At 32.0% G+C, this 8,893-nt stretch overlaps 1 protein-coding gene across 1 annotated transcript in view; it reads left to right on the top strand.

Annotated features, from left to right (window-relative positions):
• LOC107010852 overlaps positions 1–485 on the top strand; it is a 6,242-nt gene extending 5,757 nt beyond the window's left edge. Inside the window, exon 4 of the mRNA XM_015210119.1 lies at positions 402–485. Coding sequence (XP_015065605.1) covers positions 402–485 — 84 coding nt within the window. The remainder of the gene's footprint in view (positions 1–401) is intronic.
• The last annotated feature ends 8,408 nt before the right edge of the window (positions 486–8,893 follow it).

Genomic DNA, 8,893 nt, shown 5'->3' with positions numbered 1-8,893 from the left:
TAAAAATCATTTCTAGAAAATATTTTCTACTCACCAACCAAACATGAGAAAATGAATCCAAAATCTACTTGTTTTCCAGGAAAACATTTTCTAAGAAAACATTTTCCATGGAAAACATTTTCCTTCATACCAAACACACCCCTAGTCTTACTTTTGATATTTCTATATCAACTTTTGAAATTGTAATTGAACTTTAGTTTTATTAATATAGTTGAGAAGTAGTTATTGTTATATTGTATTTGAGTTCTTTATACAAAATATAGGGTAAACTCCCTGTTTTTGAGACACATAAAAAAAGTAATGAGACACTTAAATTGAGGCAGATAAAATATTATTATACATTTGCACTGCCAATCCACAAATATTTTTGTCAATAATATATGTTATGATGAAATTTGTAGGTGGAAGCAAAATGGGGAAAGATTGCTGAGACGAAGCGGAAGCGCAAGAGGAAGGGAATTCCTTGCAGAGCTCCTTTAAAATAAAAATGATTTGCTCTAATTTGATCATTTTGAAGTACTTTGCTTGAATAATTTTAAACTGTGTGATTTTATGTTGCAACTAAAAAAATATATGTGGTTCCAACTATTTTTAGTTTTAATTTAGACTTTTAAATCTAGTTTTCTTGCATGTATTGTCATTGTGGTTAAAAGTATGTGTGGACGCATGATGTCTCTTCTAACGCGCCTCTTATTTTTAATTAACGTAGTTTTCTTACTTGAGCTCAAAAAAAAAATTAATTCTCCATCGAAGTTTCAGTCTAATAGCTTCATAGTGTTAGAGTAGTTGATCTTCACGCCCTACAACTCAATTTAGTCAGTAGCAAGTTGAATCTAAGCTTGTGCTCAAATATGATATCTAACTTTTAGAAAAGACTTAATTATATCTATTAAAATTTTGACTCCTCTATGTCATTGCCATTTGAGAAAAGACCCATCGATTCCATTATGTTTTAACTCTGATTCTTGCAAAACTATTTTTTAACCTCAAAAATACCCCAAACTATTCAGGTCTAAAGAAATAAAGGCGTCATACGGAAGCTTACAATTGCAAATCGTGTTTGTGATAAATTAGATGACAAAAACTTATACTATGGTTTGATCAATTGACCTACACATAAAAACTAATATAAACTCTATTAGGAGAATAATCTCCTTTTTAACAAAACTTTTTGATGATTACATAGTAGATTCTATTATTTTGATGTGGTACGAGAAGAGGGATCTTTAATTTATAGAGTTCCAACCTTTTTTTCTAAGGAAAGAATAAACCAAATATGTAAGAAAATTATATTTTTCTTTTTAAAAAAGTAAAAGCAACTATGGTAGGCTTTCCTTCAAAAGAAAAATAAAACTCAAATACGGTTAATAAGAGTACATTTCATCGACTATTGTGTTTGCACAAGTAGACACTTGAACTTGTCTGAATTTGAACAAAAGATACATTCATCCACCCTACATGGAAATTGTGTCCTATGTGGCGTTCAATGTGTATTACTTCATGTGTTATTCTACCTTACTTTAGTATATTCTTATGGAACCACCTTTTTCTACAGGACATGCTTTGCAGTATGATTCACTATTTATGCTACACGTATTTCTACATCTATGGGTAAATCCCTACTGGTGGATCCGATATACCAATTGTCGCGACTTGAGTTTACACCCTGGACGTGACCGACACTTGAAGATCATTCCTGGTCCCAAGCAAACCCTCATCCTGCCTAACTACAAGAGGAAGACTAACTTAAGCATACAAAAGCTTAAAAACCGGAAAAAAATTTAATGAAATCGAAATACAAATCTTTAACTCAAATGAATAACTTCGAATAAAATAATGTATTCAACTCTCCATATAATAGGCAACTTAAGTCTTTAAAAAATTTAATAAAATAAATGAAAATACAGACTCCTGAACTATACAGACTATCTATAAAGCTTCTAACTGACAAGGATGGAAGTCGGGATAAGACCAACGACATCCTGACTAAACTGAAAAGTAAAGGAAATCCTTCGAAATCAAGGAGGCTCACCATAGCTAACTCAAACTCTCAGATGTATCAACTAACTCCTGTTGATGATCCTCATTACCTATGTCTACATCATCAAAAGATACAGGCCAAATGGCTCAGCCCCTGGAATGTATTAATATGTAAGGGGAATCTAAAGCATAACATAAGCTTGAAGTTGATAGAAATGGAAACATACTTATCTCTTTTGGAACTTACTCAACTTAAGAAATACTTAAGGATACTGGAAACCAGTCAGACTTATTCAACTCAGAAGTACTCTCAAGGACAAGATACTCAACTCAAATATTAGATGTTTAACTTAAAGAATAGATACTCAAGTCAAATTTATGATATTCGACTTTGTGTACTCAACACTAGATAGTCAACTCAACATAAAAAAAGAATACACATGCAATATATAGAAAGCTTTATAAAACATTAAAAACAATTTAGTTCGTTAAAGAAAATGCAATAACAAACTCTTCTTTACTCATATATTAAAGTAATATAGTTTCTGTGGGAGATTCTTTAACCGACAACAACCACTCTGAGCCTATGTTGTGATACAACGTCTTTCCCACGCTGCCAGAACTCTTCTATACTTTGCCGTCATATAGAACTCTTAACTTAGCGGATCTACTAGCGTAACTTATGTGATCATACAAAAAGTACGACCCATTAATATCTATGATGACTACATGGTTTATAGAGACTTGAGTTATTATGAACTCGCATCCCCATATCGGTGCTCTATACTACTCCTAAAAATATACTTAGCTCATGTTTTTTTGAAACAACTTCTTTCTTTAAGTTAAGATAATTTCTCAACGCTTAGATTTAAAAGCTCTTTTTGAATTGATTCTCCCTTTTCTTGCTCAAAACTCTTTTGAAAATCTTAGTTTCCTCTTATCTTAAATGTGAAAACATTTATAATTTCTTTGGGAATACTTAGTTCCCTATATATTTTTGAGAAGTGAACGCAACTCTTTGCTCTTAGCTTGACTTGAAACTTTTAGTCTTAAACAAAGTTAAAACGTTTGTAAAAGACTTTTGAGAACTTTACAAACTTTGTTTTGACTTGTTTCTTAATTTCTAAACTTGACTCTAAGCTTTTCTTGAATTGAAGTATTAATTAAAGGTTCATGATCTCATGATTATGGATGATTTCATGATTTTTAACTTGGAGGATTCATGCGAAATTATGAGCACGGACTACTCAACTTGAGAACTCAAAGGTACTCCTCATCTCAAGATTGTTTCATTTATAGGGTTCATGCGGAATTATGGGCATGAACAATTCAACTCAAGAACTTCATGGGTAACATGTAATAGTTCCATGATTAGAAATATAATCACAAAGAAGATAAGGAACTCAATACTCAAGACATAGAACTTGAACATACTACTCATCTCAAAGGTACTCAACCAATGAGGTTCATACGAAAGTTATGAGCATAAACGACTTGACTCAAGGGTTAACTCATGTATACCAATCTTCTCATTCTCATACTTACTTACTCAAATCTTAGTTCAAATTAATAGTTGATCTCAAAGAATTCACAATTAAACTCAAAAGATTTCTTGAACTCTACTCTTAACTCTTTCTTCAATATGAAAATCAAGAGTTATGATTCGTGATATGAAGGATCTCATGATAAAAAAAGTAGACTCATGAATAAATTCTCTTCATACTCATACTCACTTGCTCGAGTCTTGAAATAATTTACTAGATGTTGTAGAAGACTCCACAAAAAGACTCACAGGGACTCTCTCAAAAGGTTTAGAAGAATTCTAAAAATTTCATATTAACTTTAACTTGAACTTGAATTATTAATTAAAGGTTATGATTAATGTTATGAGTGATTTATAAGTGTTTAGAAGTAGTTTAAAGTGTTTAGAATCAAAAGGAGTGAAGATACACTTTGAATGAGTTCAAACGAGACAATCAACGGAAAAGGAATGGGGACAGGCGACACTACGTGTTCCGGGAGCAGGGCGATAGCCCCTAACTTCAGAGACATCATTTGGGCGCACTGCAGGCGTGGTTTCCCAGTCCCTTGGGCGCATCTGGGGTGTGCCGGGCCAGTATCTCCCTAGGTAAGCTTTCGACAAATTTCACCTCTCGTTTTCTGACCCTAAATTGCTTTTAATCGATTTCTTTTCTCAAATTTTCTTTGAGATTCAATTTCCCAACCTAAGTACACGATAATACACTAAAAGTACACTCTAAACAATCACTTTCATCTCATCAAATCATCAAAACCCCAACAAGATAAGATTTATAATGAATATCAAGAACACCTATCAAGAACTTAAATCATTCAACTTTTTGAGAATTAAATTACACTGAAATTAACATGTTTCGCGTAAGGGTGAACAAACCCAACAAGATAAGATTTATAATGAATCTCAAGAACACCTATCAAGAACTTAAATCATTCAACTTTTTGAGAATGAAATTACACTGAAATTAACATGTTTGGCGTATGGATGAACAAACCCAACACTATGAAAGATTACATATCTCTTAGGGATTAAATTCATGACGAAAATCTACAACATAACACTAGACTCGCGACGAACACTTGACCTATCCTCTTTCTTCTCTTTTCTCCTCTTTTCTCTTCTTGAACTCTCAACTAAAACCTAGGTGTATATTAGGATTATAAAATTGAACCTAATAGTATTAGACCCTTAAAACCATCCTTAAAATGAATTATATCTGATTGGGTAAGAAAAATACCAAAATACCCGTCACTGTATTCAGCTAATTTTTCTTAACTAAACACCCTAACTTCAAAAGGTTATATCTCACTCATCTGAACCCGAAACTTAGAAATATTGGTGGCATTGGAAAGATAATCCAACGATATTTCCCATGTTATATTTTAGCACACCTAACTCATCTTGTGGTAGGAGTTATGGTCATTTCAAGTAGACCCAAAACTCATACTTAGCTTAAACCTCGAGAATTTCAAATTTTTCTATTTCCAAGTTAGTTCTTTTAGAATTAAAGGTGCTACATCTGGTGACCTTAATACTTGACAAATTTTTAATTACATGGTAAAATATCACTCACTAAGAAGATTAATTCAAGTCTTAGCTCAAAAATATTCCCGGTTGTAACACTAATTCTCTTATTTCCTCTTGATATGGTATGATCCTTGGGCGGACTTTATCATTTGTATTATGACAGATTTGGTATTTTTTTATCATATATTATTATAAGTGGGAAGAACTTAATCCCAAAGTTAATTTACCGTTTTGACCCTATAGTATTAGTTACTTATTAATTTATTAGTTAAGTATTAATTTTATTAGTTAAATATTAATTTATTAAAAAAATAAATTTGATCGTAATTAAATTCTGCAGAAACGTAAAGGTTCTCCTCTACCTCCCTCGATCAGTGTAATAGTTGTATTAAATATTAAATTCTGCAGAATGATTTTAGAGATGTGGAAGCAAGTGTAACAGCAACAGTTTGCTATAATGATATTCCAACATGTTGTTGCATCTTCTTATGGCAACGTAGAAATATTTGTATTCATTCTCATGTGTTGCCTTGCTCTTGCATTCAATGCACCAACTTGTTTATCAAATATCATAAATTTATGGGTCAAAATCTGCTGAGGAATGCCCTCCTTCTTATTTGGTAGTTCTGCTCCTGACTCGGAAGTAGATATTAATATGTATTTTGTAGGCTACAATATCAATCATTGATTTGCAATTTTATTTTTTAGTTTTATTCACCATTCAAAAAAAAATATCTTGGGCAATCATACAACGAAATCTTCTGTGTTTTATCATTATATGTGCACTGTTGTAGTTTTGTTGTTTTAGTGAAAGTGAAGTTTTATGTTCTTTTTCTGGGTTTTTTTTCATGCTGCAGGTGTTTTACTTTGCTGGAGAAGAGAATATGTGAGGTCGTTTTCTTAAGGTTAATCTACTATCCTCACCTTGACTTTTTGCTTTTACTCTGTTTTAAGGCTAATTGAAAATATATTTACGCCGTTAGATTCTTGAAATTAGGATCACCTCAATTAAAGTATTGATGATAGTTGTGAAATGTTTCTCAGATATTTAGTTTTGATAGTAAATGTCTTATGTTTTAAATCTCTAATGAGTTTTGATTATATACAGTTCAGTAGAAGAACTTGTCTCCTTGATAGTTGCTTTTCAGGAGCTTTGATATCTAAGCATTTGTGAATAACATATTAGTCAATTTAGGACATACATGCTTGTCTTATAAACCCCTGGATATTAAAATCATTTTACAACAACCCCAACAAAGAATAAAAAAAGCCATATATTAAATCATATTTGGGTATTCAGATAATAAAAAATTGAGTCTTGGAAAAATATCTTCAATCTTTTGCAGGATTTTCTTTACTTTATGGTTACACCCATCACAGTGTATATTGAATTAAAGGACACGAGTCTGCATGCACAAGCAAAGACAGTCAAACTGTACAAGAGAAACAATACACATACAAAAGTGAATAAACTCATAACACGTTTTGATCTTTCATTCAAACAAATACTAATTACTTCATAAATTGGAAACTCAAGCAACCCCCCAAAAATAATTTTATACACACACATTAATGGAATGACCCAATTGAAGAAATAACAAGTACCTGGATCTTCCAGAAATCTTCTTTACTCATAACTCCAAGCTAATGAACAAAAAGGGTAATCTTGAAAAGAGACAAGATGAGATTTTTATAGCTAACAGATCTTGAAATAAACCAAAGACAACTAAAAATCAACACAAAAGTGGTGAATTTACACGCTCTATAAAACTCAAACACACCTTTCTTCATTCTTTTTTATTTTTCCTCATATGGGTTCTACCAAAAAAAATACAAAGCGCAAAAATGTGAATGAAAAAAAAATCTTGATTAGAAAGAAAAGAAAAGTGAAGTGATTTAGAGAATCTAGTCCATTTTTTCAGTACATTTACTATCTCTTCGTGTTGTAATACTTTTAATAGGTTTCTTCCTTTCAACACCATCAAAATTGGTAATGTTTATCCAACTTGAATATATTTGCTTCAATTAACGTGATATTTATACTATTATTAGTTGAAATTGCTTGCTTTTAAAAGTAAAAAAAGAAGAATTAGCATGTCTAGTGAATATTATATTTTTCAGCATCTTTATTGTTTGACCAAAAGAACACTAATTAGACACAAAAAAACTAACATTTACGACACAAATCTGTATTGTATTAGTACATCCTAACTACTACAACCTTACAATGATAATTGTGGAAGATCTCGAGAATCAGTGCCTACCTATTAGCCAGTTGAAGAAATATGCAACATCATGGGTGATTAAAGCATTAGTGATTCTACGGAGCTTAACAAAAGAGTATAAAAATGCTAACGATGAGGATATACGTTGGCAACTGATATTTGTCGATGAAGAAGTAACTCTATTTTAATATTTTATTATATTCATTACATAATATGTTGCCCGTATTTTATCTTACAAGATACAATTGTCACATTAACGTTGATGTCTACTCATTGGTAAAAGCAATATAAAATCTATACAAGTATATATATAAAGGTCATAAATGTATCTCGAGAAAGAATATTATAAATTAGCATGGCTTACACGTGCAACGCACGTGTACATGTCTATTAGTAGTAATACACACGACCTTGCTTATGAGAACTTATAGAAGAGCTTGTATGAATAATTATGTTATTCAACAATGTTGTTGAAGGTTCTGCATCTTGGGTGTACCTCTTGTTGGGTGGTTACTTGATCTTGTTCTTCCTTGGGTAAGATAAGTTTAATTCTCCCTTGATGAGTACCTAATATCTAAAAATCATATTTTTATAGCTTAAGCTTGCGGAAAAGTTAAGTTGTAAAAAAGGGAATTTGATAAGATATCCGATGGTTTATGCATTATGAGTATGTGGTGGTTGGTTCAAGATTACTTCTGGTTGTACACGGTATTAATTCAGAATGTCAACTTGGTTATGTGAGGAGAGATTTGTCTTGATGGTTGTGTTATGGTCCAGGGGTTTTAATCACAATTAATTCATGTGTTAGTGCCTGGTTTGGTAATAGCTTCTGATTTGTAGGTCTGTCAAAGCTTGATTCAAAAGTGCAGTTATTAGAAGTTGATCTTGAAGGGATTGTCTCGATGAAGAACTCACTTAGAGAGATGTACACTGACTAATAGGTCATAACTCAACTTTTTATTAATATCGGTAATCCTTTCTTTTCTCTTACTTATGTTCGAGAACGAACATGATCTTTAGTGGTGGATAATGTAATGACCTGAAAAGGTCATATTTTAGAAATTTTCATAGAATTACGATTCTACCCCTCCCAATAGTTTCCCCTAGTTATTTTATACGGAAAAGGGTTAAAATACCCTTAAACTATCTGAAATAGTTTATATATACCCTTAAACTATTTTTCGACTCAAAACTACCCTTCCCGTCAAACTATTGGGTCAAAAGTGTCCTTCTTATTAACGGAATTATGTGGACGCCATATAGATGTCACATGGCACGCTAATAGAGTTCCACTGCCACATAGGCAAAAAGGAAAAGGGTCAAAATTACCCTTAAACTATCTGAAATAGCTCATATATACACTTAAACTATATTTCGGCTCAAAATTACCATTCCCCTCAAACTATTGGGTCAAAAGTGACCTTCTTATTAGAGTTGTTAAATGCTTCATGGATGCCACATTGAACACCTGTCACGACCCAAAACGGGCCGCGACTGGCACCTACACTTATCCTACTATCTGAGCGAACCAACCAATCTAATCCCCATCATTTCAACCATCAATAACAAACTACGATGCGGAAGACTTAAAACTCATTAACGAAATCAATTAAATAATTTCTAA

The sequence above is a fragment of the Solanum pennellii genome, chromosome 2, assembly GCF_001406875.1.
Source record: "Solanum pennellii chromosome 2, SPENNV200".
NCBI classification, from domain to species: Eukaryota; Viridiplantae; Streptophyta; class Magnoliopsida; order Solanales; family Solanaceae; genus Solanum; species Solanum pennellii.
The sequence above is the reverse complement of the archived record's forward strand: the minus strand, read 5'-3'. Positions and strand labels throughout refer to the sequence as shown.